At 46.0% G+C, this 19253-nt stretch overlaps 3 protein-coding genes across 5 annotated transcripts in view; 1 reads left to right on the plus strand and 2 right to left on the minus strand.

The window, feature by feature from the left end:
- Nucleotides 1-9767, minus strand: part of TUB (TUB bipartite transcription factor) — a 163466-nt gene extending 153699 nt beyond the window's left edge. The window contains exon 1 of one of the 2 annotated variants that reach the window (XM_080404749.1): nucleotides 919-9767. In XM_080404749.1, the coding sequence (XP_080260875.1) occupies nucleotides 919-974 (56 nt within the window). In that variant the 5' untranslated portion in view covers nucleotides 975-9767. The remainder of the gene's footprint in view (nucleotides 1-918) is intronic. The other variant, XM_080404751.1, reaches the window with a different exon arrangement.
- RIC3 (RIC3 acetylcholine receptor chaperone) overlaps nucleotides 1-19253 on the plus strand; it is a 415628-nt gene that overhangs the window by 192894 nt on the left and 203481 nt on the right. The gene's annotated exons all lie outside the window — the stretch shown is intronic.
- Nucleotides 15530-19253, minus strand: part of RRAS2 (RAS related 2) — a 46055-nt gene continuing 42331 nt past the window's right edge. For both annotated transcript variants that reach the window (XM_080404834.1, XM_080404833.1), the window contains exons 5-6: nucleotides 17478-17596; nucleotides 15530-16987 (exon numbers count right to left, since the gene is read on the minus strand). In XM_080404834.1, the coding sequence (XP_080260960.1) occupies nucleotides 16900-16987; nucleotides 17478-17596 (207 nt within the window). In that variant the 3' untranslated portion in view covers nucleotides 15530-16899. The remainder of the gene's footprint in view (nucleotides 16988-17477; nucleotides 17597-19253) is intronic.

The following is a 19253-nucleotide window of genomic DNA, read 5'->3' on the forward strand; positions in this document are numbered from 1 at the left end:
GTGTTTAAGCACTGAAAACCACTTCCAAAGGTTATTTCTTCAGAATATTGAGGTGGCTTGCAGTAGTGATTCAGTGAGATGCTAACACTGCTTAGCATCTAGCCCCATTTCAGGATTTCAGGCGTAACATTTATACAGACAAAAAGTGAAAGGAAAAAAAAAATAGTATGAAGGTTGTTTTTATTTTTAATCCAGGCTCAAAGAACCTGAGAACCTGTCAGTCACAACCATGAATCACATAAAAGCAAGGCTAACGCTACAATAATTTTCCATTCCCTGGAAGAGAAAAAACACACATACATAGTTGCATCTTGATATGAAATGGTGTGAATATTTCAGCTGTCTCAGTGAGACACCTAATTCAGCCCTCTTAGCTCTGTGGTACTTGGGTTGCACACAGCATTCCTTACAGCTCTTGCTTGAAAATACCACTCTTCAGGCACATCCTGGCTCCCTGGCCCCTTCCTTTCCTAAGCATTAGTTTGTATTTGTAGGAAACATCTAGGCGAGGGCTTTGAATGGCAGTTACTAGAGATCCCCTTTCAGAAGTCTAGGTGACTGCTCAGGCAATCACTGCATCTCAGTTGCCCTGCTCGGAGGAGAGCGCCGGGGAACCTTTGTGCTGTACTGCTCGGGGCCGGCAGCAGCCCCTGGTCTTGCCACAGCAGGGCAAAACTACCACCCTGGTTTCCAGACAAACGCCTACTAAAAACCAGCAAACACCACTGCTCGAGTCGCCGAGACCCGGGTGCCTCAGGTGTCTTTCCGACGGTAAAAGCGGCATAAGTATAGGTTTATGCTTTCCTGAAGAGGGCTCTCCGTCTCAGTTTATATAAACAGCTTGCCAGTTTTGCAGTATTAGAAAGGAAAAGGAAAAAAAAAAAAAGAAACAACAAACCAAAACAAGATAGACGATACCTGTTGTAACTCCATCTACTGTAAGACATGGTCCTGTTGCTGCCAACACCATCCATCTCCGTCTCCGCTACGACACTTCCAACATTGCTCGCCTCCCGCAGGCGCTGGCTGCCACTCTTGGAAATCAGGCTCCTGCCTGAAGACAGGCCCACCACCGGGATGCGGGCAGACGCCTCCGGCCTTGCACGGCGGCGGGGCCAAAATTCACCACCGAGCAGTGGCTTCACATCGAGCTCTGGATGCACGGAGCAAACCACTGCCCTCGCCGCGGGAGGGGGGGGGGGGGGGGGGGGGGGGAAGGGATGAAGGGTTGGGGAGGCTCCCGGGGTCCCTGCCAAGGGGACCGGCAGCAGGATGCTCTCAGCCACCCGGCAGACACAAAGGCACTCAGCTAATAAACTGGAGCAAGGGTGCTAAGCTGCTTAAGAGATACTCAGCGAAGCTGCGCTCAGGAGAAGCGGCTTGTACGCCTCCTGCTCCAGCACACACGCCTGCTTTATTTATTTATTTATTCTGGTTGCCACAGATACGGGTCCATCGCTCTGACATCAGCCATCTCCTACCCAGCTGCGGGTCCCTGAGTGTCGCCAACATGATCTTCTAGGCAGACAGCGATCACATCCCCTGCGTGCAGGGGCAGCGTTAGGAGCCAGCCATGGCTAGGCAGCTCCGCAGGATCACCTCCCCGCCGGGGACACGGCCCCACTGCACCTCCTGCTGCACCCCTGCACCTGACCGGCCAGTGCACAGACTTCAGGGGTCACTAAGAGTACAGCAAAAATGCTTCACATCCCCCACTGTGCAAAACTAGTGACTCAGTGCACAGCCCCAGTTTGCCCCAGAGCCAGGGCATCAGCATGATGCCCATTCAGGCTCAACATGACTCTCTCCGAGTGCAGGTCTTGGGCGCAGGACTGAGCACCAAGCCACGCTTCATGGCTCCTGCCCACATTTCCCCAGCGGGGACCAGCGATGTTCAGTGTTGGGGCCTGTGCTGAGGACCTGGGGGTCTCCCACACAAAGGCATTTCTCACCCCTGCCAGCTGCAGGCAGCACCGGGTCTGCTCTGCTCCCCAGTGCCAATGCCTCCCCACTGGTGAGTGACAGACCTTGTTTGCTCACCGAGTGTTTTCCGATCAGTTCTGAGACCCTCAATACAAGGGGACTGTGTGACAGTAGTTCAAACTGAACCACTTTACACACACACATACACAAACCCCCTAAACCTACCAAAAACATTCCTTCAAATTCCCTTATGGTTTTCCTTTCAGAAAAGAAAAAAGAAAGTTCACCAGAACCTGTGCAGCATCTCTGCTTTCTTAAGACGCTTTATTACAGGTCTTCATTACACCTTCAAACCGTGCAGTGGTTTCTTGCATTTGCTCTTAAAATATTTCCTTGCCAGCAGCTTCCCAGTGCCACACATTTGTGAGGTTTGGCTGGCGAGGCGCACAGCTGTACAACGACAGGCACACAGACACAGCTGGATCATGACCCTCTGGGCGGGTGCCCTTCATCGCTCCTACCAGCGTTTGGCTGGTGGCACAGATCTCAAAAGCAAGCCTTCTGATGATGCTCGGTAGACACTCCCAGGACGAGGACATCCGCAGGGTCAGGAGCAGACAGGCACAGGTTTATCTCTCCAGAAGCGTGTTCAGAGCTGCCCCGAGCTCCCGGTGCACAGCTGTGCTCAGGGCATTGCATGGCCCCGGGGCCCCACGCTCTGCCCTACCATCCACTCCTGATTTAAGGGGACAGAGCTTCCCAACAGCCCATAACACCAGGGCAGGCACAGGGGGCTGCACTGAGGAGTTGGCCATACCTTGCCCAAGAGAGATGCTACCAGAAACAGTGCTAGGTCAGCACAGTCAGCCCCAGGGTGACCCAGGATGCCTACGTACATGCATAGGGAGTGGGAGGCCTGCTTCCAAACCTTTCCCAGACAGCCTCAGCTCTTTGGCCCGTGTTAGCATCTCCTGGCCCCTTCCCTCTCTGCAAGGCCAACCAGGTGCCAGACCCTGCTCTTAAGCTGTATGACGCTCTCCCAGCTCCTAAGGGTAAGATCTCCCAGGAGAAGTTACCAAAACTCCCAAACATACATAAGTAAGGACTGGAAGGAACTTGGGTTAATCAGGACCAGTCCCCCATCTTACAAGCAACTCTGTCTGATGAGTGGTTTCAGGCTGGAGAGGCTGGTAGTGAAGAGCTCCTAGAGCTCCACCCTGAAGACAGAGACCCTCCTGCTTCTAGCTCAAAGGTATTCAGAGATACCCACTTGGTCTTTCTCAGAATCAAACCTCAGAAATCAGAAATCCTCTTGAATACCTGTCACCAATCTTTTCATTTCTAGCCTTTGTTTTGGGAGGGTGAATGATCCAAACCCTTAATCTCTTCACATCAGGATAGGCAGAACCAGCCCAAAAGCTTTTTCCATGTACCAAATTTGATTTGATCAAAACTTTTCTGAATGTTGTGACGTTTGGCCACACGTCTTTCAAATAGGGAAGACATCATCCAGGTTTCCTTGGCATGGCAATGAAGATGCCCAGGCCTGAGCCTCATTCTTTGTAACTGTGTATAACCTGTGAGTTTATCATCCTAATTCCTGTTACAGATACTGCTGGTGGTGTTATGTGTAAACAGCATGTTCCCATTTATCACATTTATAACCCACATTGAGTGACCTGGACAAAACAAACCATCTGGAAAGCAGAGAGTTAGTCACAGCCCATGTCCTCCACCCACCTGCATCTACTCACTGCTGTGCTCATACTAACAAAATTATAGATAGGCAAACCAAAACCTGATCATGTAACTTGGTTCTTGGATTACTCAGGCCAACGTTTTCCAACTGGAGCAGCTGAAAATCACCCTGACAACCCCCTGCATCCCAGGGAAGCCTCCATCAGAAACAAACACTTCAAGACACATCAGCAAAAGCAAGGAGCACAGGTTAGCTGCTGGAGCATGGGCTCTTGTCTCCATGTGCCTCACCTGAAGCACAGCTCACTGGAACCTTGGGCTCCTTCTCATTCATCCTGGACCAGGGTATTGAGCAGGAGAACATCAACCATGGTGGTTCCTACCCAGATGGGGAAACACAGCCATACACCCAGAGTTGTCTTGTTCCAGCTGCCTCATTTCCTTATACTGAAAACTGTCCTGGCATGCTGAGGCAGGTGGGTTGTGAGGATTTCAGGTTGACCCAGTCAAACTTTATGGCAAATACAGCCTCTCTGCATGGGTAACACTCCAAACCCAAAAACCCACTTCCAAGCTCCATATACAAACAGAGCATCGTTTCAGCAGACCAGTGCTTTGAGCAGTTGCCTGTGCCTGCTTCGGGAGACCACTCCCTCTGCATACATCCTCGGGCAAGGCATGCTCCAGAGTAAAAGCAAATGCAATCTCCACTGCTCTGCTGCAGGTGAACAATAATTTGAGCGTCCTTAGAAAAATTACTCTGGGTGGCAGATTTAGCCTCCCAGGACACAAGTGTCTCCCTGCTTCCTGTGCGTGGATGGTAAAATCCCTAAATGCAAAACCCTCCCAAATCTTCCTCTCAGGAGTTTCTCAGCTCCTGTGTCACTAATTCAAAGAAACACTAATGGCTTTGGCAGTGAAGCCTTTGCCTGTGATTAGCTGTGCTGGGCTGTGGCTTTCTCCTTTAAGTCTCCCAGCTCCACTTCTGCCATCTGACCGCACAACTTGCACTGGTGGCCACTTTTTCAGACTGGGTATTTTCAAGAAATGTTTGACAGGGAAGCTGGGGCACTCATAAGCTTGTGCAAGGTGAAGAGACACGAATCGGACCCATGCTGGAATTCAGTCAGAAAGAGAAATGTTTTTCTCGCCATTTGCTCTGCTACCAGTGCCGCAAGGCATGTGACACCATGTGTTTGTGCATGGGCACATCTACACACAACTGACATGAGTCACATCTGCTCCCTGTTTCCAGGGATTGTCTCTGACCATTGCAGATACAGAGGCATCTCAAAGCACTGTGTTTAATTCAAGGAGAGCAGAGGGGCTAGGATTCTAGATTATAACATATTAATGCTGGAGCAATAATAAAATTTCAGTTCTTTGTTAGAAGTGTTGAGGAGCTGCACCACAGTGACCACCCAGTGCCAGCTGCGGGGAATTTTGGAACTGAGCAGAGAAAACACAAAACCTTCCATCTTTTCAGGTTTTTAGTATATGACAAACGACCTTACCACCCAAATAAACACAACCTGGAATATTGGCTTGAGCTGTTGGAACTCCACAGAAACTAAACTGGCAGCAGCGCTGAAGCAAAAAGGTTGTTCCTGCATTTTCATGACAGCACATACCTTGCTGCAAACAAGTGACAAAATACCTGCTGAGTCACTGGATGGTGCCTAACAGGTTTAACAGTGGAAAGCCAAATCCAACACAGAACAACTCCAGATTAGGTATTCTGGAAATACTCTGAGGTTTAAGTATATATTACAGACAGTAATTTTTCCAGCAAAACTTCATGTTCACGGCCAGTCATCTGTCCCATCACCAGGTGTCTGTGGTCACAGAATCTGCCCCTTTTGTAACAGTTCAGGCTAAGTCCAGCGGTGAGATCTGGAAGAAGACAGACAAATCTCTGCATCTGTCCAGCCAAAAAGGCACTGGCCAGAGCAGATGATGGTGTTTGCTTGCCTGCTCCAAACCCCCAGCACCAGCGTGGGCAGGCTCAGTGAATGAATCGTCAGGACGTCCCCTTGCATTGGACAGGCTCAAAGCAGCACCTGCCAGCACCGCTCAGGTCATTTTCTAGACAAGGCCATGAAAATGAAAATCTCAGTGAGATTACAAGTCTTCCAGCAGTGCTAATTAGTGCCTACTTATGAAATCGAGGATTTCCCCAAGCCCTTGGGGCTGCTGCCTGGAAGGGACGATGCAGGGACCTGTGCTGGGGGCAGCGGGGCACTAACTGCCCCTTCCCTGCTGTTCCAACCAAAAAAATTCCTCCCCTCCTCCTCCTCCTCAGGGGCTGCTCCTGTTCAGCCCTGTGGCTGGCCACTGTCCAGGTGGTGAGGAGAGCAGAGGGTGAGGACAGAGGACTCCAAGCCACAGGCAGAGGAGACCCAGCCTCCCAAGCACTGCTGTAAACAGGGGCTTTTTCAGAAAATTGCTGCAGCATGCTTTGAGCCACCCATTGCCTCTGGCACGCTGCTGGGGGAGGCTGCAAGGGTGACACTTATGAGATACCAGCAGGAGACTATTGTAATCCAGTGTGTGTGTCAGCTCCAGAGAGAGTCAGGCTGACTTGAACAAACCATACATATTCTCCTTCAATAACCAGTCAGATTTTAGGACAGCAACAGCAAAACCTCAAGAAAAATCAGTTATAAACCCTCTGACATCTGGGCAGACATCCTTGCATCCTCCTGCAGAATAAATACCTGGGCCTCCCTTAGAAAGAGACTTGGGTTTATCGCTAAGCCCTAACACAACAACCCCCCAGGGTTTAAGTGTGCCCCTGAGCAAGGTCCACACAGCAGGTCAGCAGAACCTCAAAGCTACTCACACCTGCTCCAGACAGAGGTAGGAATTAAGAGCCTCAGTCATTTGTCAGCACCACTTGCCACTCCTGCAGCTGAAGGTACTTGGGCAGTCGCAATGGAAGATGCTACATGTGTCCTTTCCTCACACAGGGCTTTGCTGCCTTAAAAGAAGCATGAGATGCTTGTGAAAAACCACTAAATAATTTTACCAAAAAAAACCCCAAAAAACAGAGGGGATAGAAAAAAAAAGGGGAAGAAAAAGCAGACAGGCTGCAAGGTACATTATGTCCTACCACAGCAGAAGAAAACAACCTAAAAGCATCTGTGCTGTTGGAGAGTGGCTAAAGTAACGAGGAGAAACACATACCAGTGGGACGAGCCATGGAGACTCCAAGCCAACTAACATCTGTGCTGGGGAACTAATAAGCCAGTGCCTTGAATAATATAAAGTTTTATACTGGGGAACTAGGGAAGGAGGAATGCTGCTGCTTGTTTTTCCACACGGCCTCATATCACCCTGTGAAAGTAAAGCTCATGACAGTTGTTGGGCTTAACAATTTTGCCAGAAAAAGAGGGTATTTACATCCTTAAGAGCATCTGGCATATTTCTGTATTTCATCTTCCTTTCAAAGGATAATGCAGCTTCTAAAAATTCCCTCGAAGAGTCATTATATTATAGTGGGAGCAGAGTAAAATTAAACAACTTCATTTGTCAGCCTCCAAGCACTTTTTGCAAAGAGGCCAGCATCGCTATTTACATCTTACAGAAAGGCTGCTTTCCCAACAGCATCCAAGCAACCACGGTGGACACCAGTGCTGCCTGCAGCCTCACGAGTCCTGCTCCAGCACCCCGCGCACAGCATTGCCCCCAGGTCCCACACCGGCACAGGATGACACCCACGCTCTGGTCATCAGGCCTCCTTTGGTTGTGTCCTCAAACACAACTGATGATGCTCCTGCAGATTTTTTCTAACTACTACAGAGAGCGGATAAATCAGCTAGCCGAGCAGACCCGTCCTTAAAGCAGTGCAGTAATGAGGACCGTCGCTGAAACTGGCTTGTAATACAGGGATTGTTAAGCAACCGTATGTCTTGCTAGAGAAAAAACCCAGTACCAGGAGCGTTAAAACAGGGCTCCTCAGGCTTTTTTGATCAGATTTTTTTTTTTTTGGGGGGGTGGGGGTGGGGCATAAAGTGAAGTAGCCAATTTATTATTTTAAAAATTATTTTTTAAAGCTTACAAAATAAGTATTTAAATTTCATGGGAAATTGAGATTACTTTAGGACAGTAGAACATGCAGTACATAAAAAACATCAAAAAGTTAATTTGACATTTTACAACAAAATCCAGACAGACACACCCCTACACAATTCAGGCTGTCCCCTCTGCTGGGAAGTGGGAGCTTTGTCACCTCAGCACAGCGACACAAGCCAAACATGAGGTGGCCACCACACCTCAAACAAATGCCATCTTCAGGAGAGCTGACAAGGCACCAACAAAGCTCCACGCAGCTATCAGCCCTACCTCATCTCAGGGGTTTTTATGTGAAACAATGAGAGATTTCATGCTGGAACAAACATACACCCCAGTTACACTTTCCAGCTTTTTACTGTTGTTCTGAAATTAATAATATAATTTCCAGATATGGAAAAAAGTCACTTGATCCTTCTCTGGCTGAGAAGAGCTTTGAATTGCAAAATCCTTCACTAGACCATAAAACCACTGTAGAGATCTGCTCTTGTGCAGAGCGTTGATTTCAGAGGGCTCATATCTGGGTATTAAAGTAGCAGAAACTTTTGGCAGGTGATCAGTCGGTAACCGAACTGCAAACCTCACAACGTATTGATTTCTTATGAATAAGCAGCAGCTCACAATTAAAGACCAAAGCACCCTGTCCTTCCACACACAAGGTACAACACCTGTTACATGGCTCACTTGAAAAAATCTGAACCCCAGCTGCAAAGCACTGCTGTTCATCTCCTCGTCATCCCGCTCAACAAGCTACTTCTTGCCAATGAGCACCCAGCTTCGCTGTTGTGGGAAGCAGCATTTAACAAATTCAAAAATATAACAAAGGTACCTGATTATCCCCCTAAAACACATCGATTGCCCGACCCACTGCCCATAGTTACCAGTTTCCTCCTGCTGGATCTCTGATGAAAGAGCGATGCACGCCCGGCACGCCCTCAGCAGCCACCGCCACTGCAGCCACCCCGGTGAGCGCAGGTGCAAACCCAGTGCCAGGTCTGGCACACCGCTCAGCTGAAGCCATAAGCTGCTTTAACCAAAAACTCTGGTTTTAAATGGGACTTTGCATTTGTCCTTGTTAAATTCCATTGTCTCTGTTGACGCATTCCTCCAGCCCGTCAGGGTCCTTCTGGATGCCAGCTCCACTCCCAGGTTTACCAACTGGTTCTCCCCAACTTGGTGTCACCTCCAAGTACGACGAGGGCGCCCTTGGTTGCCTCCTTCAGGCCCCTGACGAAACGTTTATCGCGACAGGTGCCAAGCCAGACACCCGTAGCACCTTGTTACTGCACAAGCAGCACACCCTCGTGTCACTGTGCCTGCACACCAGCCCGTTACCCGCCGAGGCCAACCATGACCCTGAGCCCCACATACCAGGCAGCTTTTTGCCCATCTGGTTGTCCATCCACCCAGGCCACAAGGTCCTAACTTTGACACAAAAATATGGTGGGAGCACACGGTGAAAGCCTTGTTGAGGTAAAAACCATGCACTGCTCTCCCCTTATTCAGTTGGTTTATCATAGAAGGCAATCATGCTGGTCAGGTATGGCTGACCCTCGTAAATTCACACATTCATGCAGCTGTTCCCAACCACTTCACTTTTATGTGTTCCTGGAGGACTTGCTGTGTGGCTTTCCAGGGGCAGAAGCAAGGCTGACGCCGTGCAGGCTCCTACCTTGCTCCCCAGGCCTTACATGAAGAGGGGTGCAACACCTGCTTTCCTTCAGTCACCAGGAATGTCCCTCATCTCCATCAAAGATGGTCACCAAAGAGGACCAAGGAGGCTTGCGAGGACATCAGCTGGTTCTCTCACATCTTGGATGGAGCCCATCAGGTCCTGTGAATTTGTATGGGTTGAGTTCTCCGAAGTAACTCCCACTTCGATCCTCATCCACTGCTGCTGGCTCTTCTCCTCACTGTACCTTTTCACTGCCTGGAAAACCCTGTTGGTCAAGACCAAGGCAACGAAGGCACTGGGTACTGTGTCTACTGTCACTAATCGCTCAGCAACAGGTGTCCATGTGCCTTGTTCCAGCAAGTCACACCTAACTGGACAGATAAACTAAGGGGAAACTGTCTGCAACAGTCTGGAGGAATAAGCCAGATTCAGTCCTAGTAAAATGCAAACGTCAGATAGTAGTGGCTAAGGGGACCGCTCTGGTGCTAAAAGCGGGAAAGAGCTTCGTGTTCTCTACTTGCACATCCAGAGCCCTGCAAAGATGCTGGAAGTAACACTAGCAGGAAGAAGTCACAACAGAGCACCTCATGGAAGCAACGATGCAGCCCAGACCTCAGGACTTGGCAGTGACAGCTGCCTTCCCAGGCACCTTACAAACCCAACCGTGCTATTAGACCCTGCCAGATGTTGGCAGCATCACAAAGCTGGTTATCGTAACGAGGATTTGAATGATCTAAGTTGGTTGTTCCAAGAGGCAGATAAACAGGAGAGGTCTCGCTACCTTTTAACTTCTTGATCATTTTTGTAATTAAGACAGCTGGTTCAGAGAGGCAGCTGGAGTAGCTAGGTGAGCAACTTCACTGTGCACCTTGCACATCAGGAATCCACAAGACAAAAAAAAAAAAGTGCTAAACCACACAGAATTCACAAGTTATTCTCCCTCCAGTTTCCCAGAAATACAAAAGGCTGAATGGATATTTTGAAAACAGTAATAGGGAGGAACAGAAATGCAGTACTCTACAAAATCTTGGCAACGCAGCCCTCAGAACACCCAAAAGTCAGCTTTTCAAATGAGCAGGATCACCGTGTAAAGTAGAAGCATCGGTTCACATTGTCAGCACGGTACTTTATACTTGCAACTAAGGCACTTGATTTATCTGTGAATAATAAAACTCAGCTTAAGACACAGAAGAGCTTAGTCTCACAAAGAGGACAGAATGCCTCTTACGGTGAGACAAGAACAGCAGTTCAAGAGCACGGCATTCTTCCGAGGGGCAGTGAAGGACAGGCAGATTTTACAGCTTGCAGAAATCGTAGAGCACAGAGCACACGTGAACTTCTACTGTTGAAGTCACAGCAGGTGTTGCCTGAAAGTTACAGCAGGACTAAGAAAAGCATCAGAACGTTGTTTTCACTTTCAAAGGTCAGCACTGCATTCGAGAGATTTCCCCACTCCTCAGTGGAGCGCCAGGGCGGGTGCCTGGACAAGAGGAACTGCATTTCTCTCATGCTGGCAGCAATCCCCACTTAGATGTATTACTTAGCTGACCATTAAGTGTTTATACATCACTTTCTGACTGCAAACTGCACACGTTACTAATGATACTCAAATATAACTTGTTTTGTTTCATCTAGTTTGGCAAACTACAAAGAAATCAAGAATTTGTATAATATTCTAATTAACCTAATGGTTTAGATTGCAAGCATCCTTCCTGCTTTTCACACCAATTTATTCAGGACCACTATTTGTAAGTCACTGGGTTTCCCCCAGCTGCTGACCACACGGATTTTCCTGAATTCACAGAGCAGCACACTCCGGAACAGCACTGACACACGGCCCCCTTCCACTGCACATCGGTGGCTTTGTGGTGGGTCTTGTCCTTCGTTCCTCCCCTGCTTGTAAAAACAACTTTTAACTGTACAAGGATCTTGGTAAAAGCAGCTCTTAAGCACCCCGAACGCCACACGTTCGCCTACCAATAGTGACATCTCCTGGCTGCCAATAAACCCCTTTCCTGTGCGTTTTGCATTTGGAGGGGGCGCAGGGCAGCCCCAGGCGCCCCGGGGAGGCCTGGTGGGCAGCGCAGGAGAGCCCCCCACCGCACCCCGCTGTGCTGCTGCAGCGCTGTTTTCTTTCGAAAGCGTAAGCTATTCATATTACCAGAGTAAGTTCATTTTCTATATTTGCCATAAGAAACGTGAGATGCATTCAGAGGAGTATCTGTACCGAACTATTGCTCTTCAGCAGTCCGGTCCAAGTGAAATGAAAACTGCCTCTAGTATGAGTTAATTCATGCCTCAGAGACAAGGAACTAAGGTTTTACCATTGCCTCTGCTTGCATTTTTGGTGCCTGTACTTCACTGTACTAACTTCTTCCTCTCTACAATACTTCCAGGTCAGAAGCATTTTTAATTTACGAAGTGCAGTTACTACAAGTTAGTAACAAACACCTTGCACCTTAATACTGTTCACAAGACTCAGTTTAAAAAGTAGCTGAACACACCAGTATTTGCTTTCCAGCAGCAAGACTATGCACTTTGTTCTGCACACCACTTGCTGGCTGGCTCAGGAACACTACTAACTACACTACATGCATTAATGCAATTTAGCTTTTGTGTGGGACATCATCTGCCCTTTATATTCAATCCACAAAAGTCTCTCAGACTCTCCAAAATAACTGCAGCCTTAGAAGTCTAGTATAGCAAGCATAAAGCAAGCACAGCACAATACAGTGTTGTTTCTGGGTATTATGCCCTCCATGCAGTTCAATCCACTGTCTTCTCCGCATCTGCTGCTTCTCATTTAAAGCTCTTCACCTTACCAGCTAAAGGCTACTAAGACAGTCCTACCCCACCTCATTCCCGCACCCTATCTGCTGCACACAAGCGTTTCCGTGGTCAGAGCTCTACGAGACTATCTGAACATCGAGAACATTCACAAAGTTTTCTGGCCTTACAACACACACCACACACCAGAGGGATGAAGACCTTGAACATACTTCTACTTGCTCCCGCGTAAAACCCGGAACCTGCTCCAAGGCTGCAGTTCCAGCTTCGCTTCCCAACAGACGCAGGCGAGCGGACGGCAAAGCCCTATTCACAAAGCTGTAAGCGCTGCATGTGCCATTTGGGATGCTGTGAGCAACAGCCCGTTTTAACAATTTTAAGCCTTCAAATCTTGGCAAAGACTGCTGCTCTGCACTACCATACCCCCACGGCTCCAGCCTGACTGTCTTCCTAAATTGAGTTTGAGTGTTTCTTCCATAACGGTTTAGGTGCACAAGGGTCATCAACTCCCAGAACATAGGCTACATCAAGTGAACAAATGAATTCCCTGTTTAGCAGACTCCCGAGTTTTTCCAGACAACAAACTTCTAATTTAAAGCACAACTAACTTTCGGCAGTGCTTGTCTCATGGTGACTTGACTGCAAGAAATCTTCTGTTTGGAATCAGCTCATTAAAGCTTTGTAATAACAAGATTATGTGGCAAGGCCAGTCAGCGATGGCGACGGCTGTGCCACAGCTGAAGCCTTGTCACACGAACTGGTGTCAGAAGGGTGTTAGCTAAGATTTGTTTGAATCCAGACTTGAACTCTATCCATGACGACTAACCACAAGGCCATGCATAAAGTCAGTTTTCCTTGGCATTAGTGGGCACTAACTCCTTTCAAACATATTTTGCTTTATTAAACCTTTCACAACAGCTCATCTCATCACAGCTCCCGCACTGGGCTAGCCAGGCTCACCTCGGGCATTCATCCCGTCACCTCTAGCCTGACAGCCTGAACACCCAGCACTTCTGCAGGGCCACCCACACTAGTCGTTGTTCCAAGGGAGGGTGTGGAGAAGCCTGCCTTTTCCTGCAGAAGACAGCAGGTGCTGCCAGGGTGCGTTGCACAGCACGTCCTGCACCCTGCAAGACACCATGAATTTTCATTTTTCTAACAACATAACAAAACCAACTTTTATAGGAAGCTCATCCACCTCGTGTGCCTCCAACGGCTCTGCAGCTTGACCACACGAGGTTAGTTTTAACCTGCCCCGTTGCAGATGCACAGTTGAGGCAGCTGCCCAGTACAACAGGCTGGAAACAGACTAAACAACTGGTCCTACTTCTTACTTCTCTCCTCTGCACAATCAAGGTCAATTTATAATTATCATCTGTGCCACTGGCCCTGCTGCCCCTGAACAGGCCATGTCACAAAAACAGAGTAGCTTTTAGAGGTGATGTAATACTTCTGGAAATTCTCCTCTTCACCTGTATCCATTAGTTCGCTTGTGAGCACTGACGCAGAAGAGTTGCTAGGTCAGAGAAAGAAAATACATTAACCAGAGCAGGCACAAGGAACTACAGCGTACTTCCATGGAAGCAATTCTTTCCGATTCTGGACCACCCATAAAACTTCACCAACTGCAGAAAAAGGCATTTGCCTATAAGCAGGTCAATCCTTGTCATTCAGTGGAGCAGCAGGCTCAGTGGTGCAATACTCCACAGAGAGGTGAGTTGGTTTGTGCTTTGAAATAATGAACCAGACCCTCCTCTGTGCTCTAGAAGGAGCAGGAGGTCATTTGTGGATACATTTTAAGCACCCCAAATTTCTGAACTGTGAGTTTAAATGATTTGTGGACTGAAGTAACCACAAACATAAGCAACACATCTTTAAGCATTTATTCTGTCATGTAAAGTTGTGATCAACTCTCTCAGTTTGTCAGCTAAGCTGCTCTCCTGCAGCAAGGTGGCAATGTTGTAAATACACAAATCATCCGAGGTATATAGAAGGGGGCTACTTCTTTTGAGAAGATTTGAGAAGACTGACAAGGTCCCTATTGCACTTTGCAAGCTCTGCAGTAAGGACAGAAGTCCCACTTTCCACCGTTACCTTCAGGTACAACAACTAGAAAAGCAAATTACTGAAATACTTCAAGCTGTTTCAAATTCACAACCACTAAGACCACCATTACTGCCCCCCCCCCCCCCCCCCCCCCAAAAAAAAAAGTATTTTTCTAAATACTTACTTCAAGTCCAAAAAGTAGGATTGAAATGCCTACATTTAACAGCTCCTTAATATGCCATATACAAACACCAAGTGAAGATTTCCCTGCGCATTCTTTCCAGTAGATGCCTTAAAAACACATACACTGCAGAATATACTTAGTTATCAAACTTAGAGCAGGTTCTATAGCAGTAGCTGGTAGTCCTCCTTCTGCTTAACTTGTTTACACCATGTTTACAATGTGGCTTAGCAGACAGGAGTAGGTTGCTCAGCATCAACCACCTCAAAGCTATTCTGCTTCCCATGAAGAAAAGCAAAGGTGTGTAATGCATAGGGAAGGTGGAGAGCACCAGAGTTACATATTAGAAGACCTATTTATATAACCATCTTCATTTTCAGATCAATCTATCATGAGTGTAAAGTTGAAAAAAGGAAAAATGATGAAACCTAAAGATTTTTGCATCTCAGAGATTCAGTCTCAACACACACGCTGTAATTTGTCTCTTTTCATTCCCAAGTCACACATTTAGTGACTTGACTCTGGAGAGCTTTACATATATAAGAAAACATTTGCCACTGGCAGTAATTTCTTGCATTTGACTTGAAAAGCGTAATCCATCTCCCAAATATACCTCCACTGTAACTTTTTGTGGAACCTTCTACACATTATCCATAAGCATCCCTTTATCAACCAGTAACTTTACTTAAGGGGGGAGCTACCCACTCTCTCAGAACAGTATCATACAAGCTAATCTAAAGGACACTAAAAATTTAAATTCCTCTGCTATGCACAGTACTAGCGGCACTTTTAGGTTTAATGCTTTGCTGGTGCAAAGGCAAGGGGAGCTTGTTCAAGCACTGTTTTCTCTGCAAACATCTACAGATTTATGGCAGAGCACTCTACAGCGAGCACAGCCTGGAAACAGAAAGAACTGTCAACTGGACCACCGACTACATACTTCAAGTCAAAACAAACATCAGCTTCTATCATCTATCATGATTTAAATTGGAAGGGCTTTGCTTTATTTCCAGGCTCGAAGAAAGGCTGTGCAGACACGCATATCTACCTTCTATAACCGGGTCCCATCGCTCCCTTCTCCCCACCCCCAAAAAATACATTTCAGGTTTTGGAAGACAGTCAGAAAGAGGCCGTGTGCTTACCCCCGATAATGGTTAGATCATCTTTAATTCTAGCACCTGAAGTTATACAAGGGTTTGCTTAATAATCAAGTTTCAAAGAACTGTTGGACACATTCAGTAAGGTGACAACTGTGCAATACCACTCAGTATTTCAATATCAGGGACCATACTCTTGAATTGTTTAAACACAATCCACAGAACTCAAAATTAACAACCATCCACAGTTTAACTAAACAATCAGTTAAAAGTCTTACAGTTTAATAATTCACATAATGGTCAGTCTTTAGTAAGGGATAGTGAAGCTCATTAAAACACAACACTAGATTTTCCTCTATGGGTGCGTTGGGCAGGCACATAATCGGCCGTTCTTGGATATAACCGGAAGAGTAAGGAGAAGTTCACCACAGTTTGGCAAATCCCACATTTTGTCAGTTAAAAGTGAACTGTGAGAATTAAATACTCATCTTTACATATACACAAGTTTATGCTGTGAAAGCATATTTGCTTACAAACATATAAAAATACTTGTTAACTAGTTTGATAAGAAAATAATGTATAAAAGTATATAGCAAAAACATTTAATCATCTCTGACAATGGAAAGATCAAATTCATTTTTATATCACATGAAACAAAAACAGCTACAATTTTAGTTTTCCTTAATCCCTTACCCAGAAATACAAAGGAAGACACAATTTGTTTCCAAACAAATGATGTGAAATTTCTTAATAAGCTGAAACGCCTCAATCCAGAATGAGCTCAGGTATTTGGCCATATCCTAATAGTAGTAGTAATCATCCTGTAGCTGTTCTGGATTCATAAAATAAATACAGTAGACTATTTTGGCCACTGAAATAAAACTGCAGCATAAATGAGAGATGAAAATTTTTGCTGACAATGAAATTCAGTGTAGGTTTTTCTTAAGGCTAGCTGAATACTCAAGTCTAATTTAACTGAGGGCAAAAAAAGCCAATCCACTCCTTTTTTTAAGGAGTATCCTCTATACTTCAATATAGGTCTTTGTAATAGCTAATGAAATGTCAAAAGTAAAAATAAATTAATTCACAAGAGACAACTTATGCATGACTTCAACACCTTGTCCTACACGGGTTTGTTTCATCTCCTTTGCGAATAAAACTCCACAAGGTGCAAGCTCTTAAGGGAGAGAAGGAAGGAACTGTGGTATTAAAAGAAGCAGCCTTAGTGTTTTGTTTTGAAGTCTGCCCCAGGATGACCGAGTCTTCTTCAAGAACTATTCTGCCAGCTTCTCGGACTAAGGCTATTCTGGTGACCACTTTTAGGACATGCACATATAAGGCTAGACCAATACCAGAAGTGATGTAAAATGATGGAAAGAAAAAAAAAAATCTGGCAGTTGATAGCTTGGTTCTTGGGATTCTCAGAAAATAACACAATGGCAGCCTTTCTTGTCTTTTTCTTTCCGTGTTGGCTCTGGTGAAGGAGGGCACTCTTGTTCTTGAAATTTCCTGGAAACAGATATTTCAAATTCAATTCATAGAATCATTTTCAGTTCAGTAAAAATAAATACTGTATTTAAAAGTTACTGGTTTACACTCTTATAGAGGAGGGACTTACTTTTAACACTCAAACTACTAACTTAGTGATGGTTTTTTGGGTTGGTATTTCTGTTGTGATTTTGGTTGTGTTTCTTAAGAAACAAACAAAAACTAATTTTTTTGCAGAAGGCAGATCCCAGATTTAGTTTCACAGGTTTGCTTACCAGGTGATCAATAAAATCTGAGATTTAGGTGAAAAAATTATCTTTCAAATATATATTACATTCACATCAACATTCTTCCTAACACACAGGAGTATTCTATAATGGAGAGTACTGATCAAACTTTACAGGTAACAGCAGGAAGAATTTTCTCAGTGATTTCCCACTACATTTTGTACGTTTGCTGTAGCTATCCATTAAATTAGGGGCACTAATTATCTGGTCTCAAATGATCATACCTTATAACTCTGACAAGTTCATGAAAAGCTTGGTCTACATTCAATCTGATTTTTGCTGAGGCTTCCATGTACGTTACTTTTAGTTGCCGCGCTAGCTGCTGACCTTCCTCTTGCGTCACCTGTAACACACATCAGTCATTAAGTTCAAGGCTTCTGCAGGCATACTCCTATCAGCAGACGCTGCACATACACGTTAAGGATGTATTTCCCTTCAAACAATAATGCTTATCTGGCCACAAAATAGCTTCCACACTGTCCACGTAATGCAACTGAGGAACAAACCCATGCAATGAATGTTTTCAAGTGCAAGTGAAGACTTAAAGTTTCTGCAATTGACAGAGACTGGCCCTCTGAGGAATTTCCCTCACTGCAGCTGCCTTGTCTTTGCTTCAGCTCCACGTAACGCCACCAAGTTTTCCTTCACAGGCAGACAAGAGTCCCTCACTCCTCAAAGCAAGGGCTTCAGCTAACATCTGCTGGACTACTAACAAACCTGCGAATACTATTGCTAAGTTCACCTTCTCTCTCTCCCAGCTAAGTCTAAAGAAAAAAAAAATAACCAGATGACTACTTTTAAAACAAGAACTTCTGAATCTTTAGAGGAGTCGTTAAAAAAACCTGCTTATGACACAGCACAATATTGATACAGCCAGTTATAAATATAGCTTAATTACAAAAGATCTACAAAATCCATGAGACCTTCAGACTATACAGAGATACTGAAGAAACCCTGTCTACCTCTTGACTCCTTGGGACAGAGGAAAGGGAGATGAAGAGGAAATAATGAGTGTCAGAAGAAGTTGCTATAAAGTTTAAGTGATGAAGCAGAAGGCAGGAAGCTAGCGGACCATTATAGGAAGGAGGAATAAGTCAGTCACAGGGCAAACCCAAAAGGAGATCACTGCGTATTTTTGGATGAAGTAGAAGGCAGCGAGGTCAGACAACAGAAGGCCACCCTGAGCTGCGTCAGGCATGTGAGGCTTCAACAGAAAGGTCACCCACAGGGCCGGGGAGGAAAGGGCAGCTTTCAGCGATAAGAGGCAGTACACCAGCTCTTGCCAAGACAATGGCTTGTGGAAGAAGTGTCAAAGATTACACTGCTTTCACAGAGAGAAGTTAAACCACCATGTAGAGGACTGATGATGAGGACAAAGAGAAAAAGGATTTATTTCAAATTCAGTTTTGAAAAGGCACTCAGATATTCATTTACATTAAGAAGCTCTACAGAAATGGAAATAGATGGGAATAGAAAAGCAGCATCGGCAGAGTTCACCACAGTACAAGACACAGCAGCTGCACACACAGTTTGAGAGCCTTCACACACAGCACCTCAACATTTGATTCCTCTGTCCTTAGCACCCCTGCTGGTATTACCTTCATACACTTACTGCTGAATTGAGGGCTGCTCTCCCTAAACCCTCATGAAGCTCTACAAGGGGCCCCCAGCACCTTGTGCCATTAGCTGGACTATCTCAGGATGCATCTGCTGATCTCACTCACAGAAATGCTGTATTTCAGTGTTTTTACCACCAGCTGAAGCAAAAACACACCCTCAAAACCAATCCAACCTCAAGATCAACTACTAGAGCTGTATTTTTAACTGCAGGGCACAAAGTGAGAATGACTGGGACCCTTCAAATCCTCCACTGCTGTCTGAAATCCGACTGTTATTCAAAAGTTTTTGCTCCGCTAGTTACAACAAATCCAGTCACACCTTCCTCTCTAGCCCCGTACATTGAAACATCCTTATTCCAATGCTTATGAAGGCTGCTCTGT

The sequence above is a fragment of the Falco punctatus genome, assembly GCF_963210335.1.
Source record: "Falco punctatus genome assembly, chromosome: 10".
Classification (NCBI taxonomy): Eukaryota; Metazoa; Chordata; class Aves; order Falconiformes; family Falconidae; genus Falco; species Falco punctatus.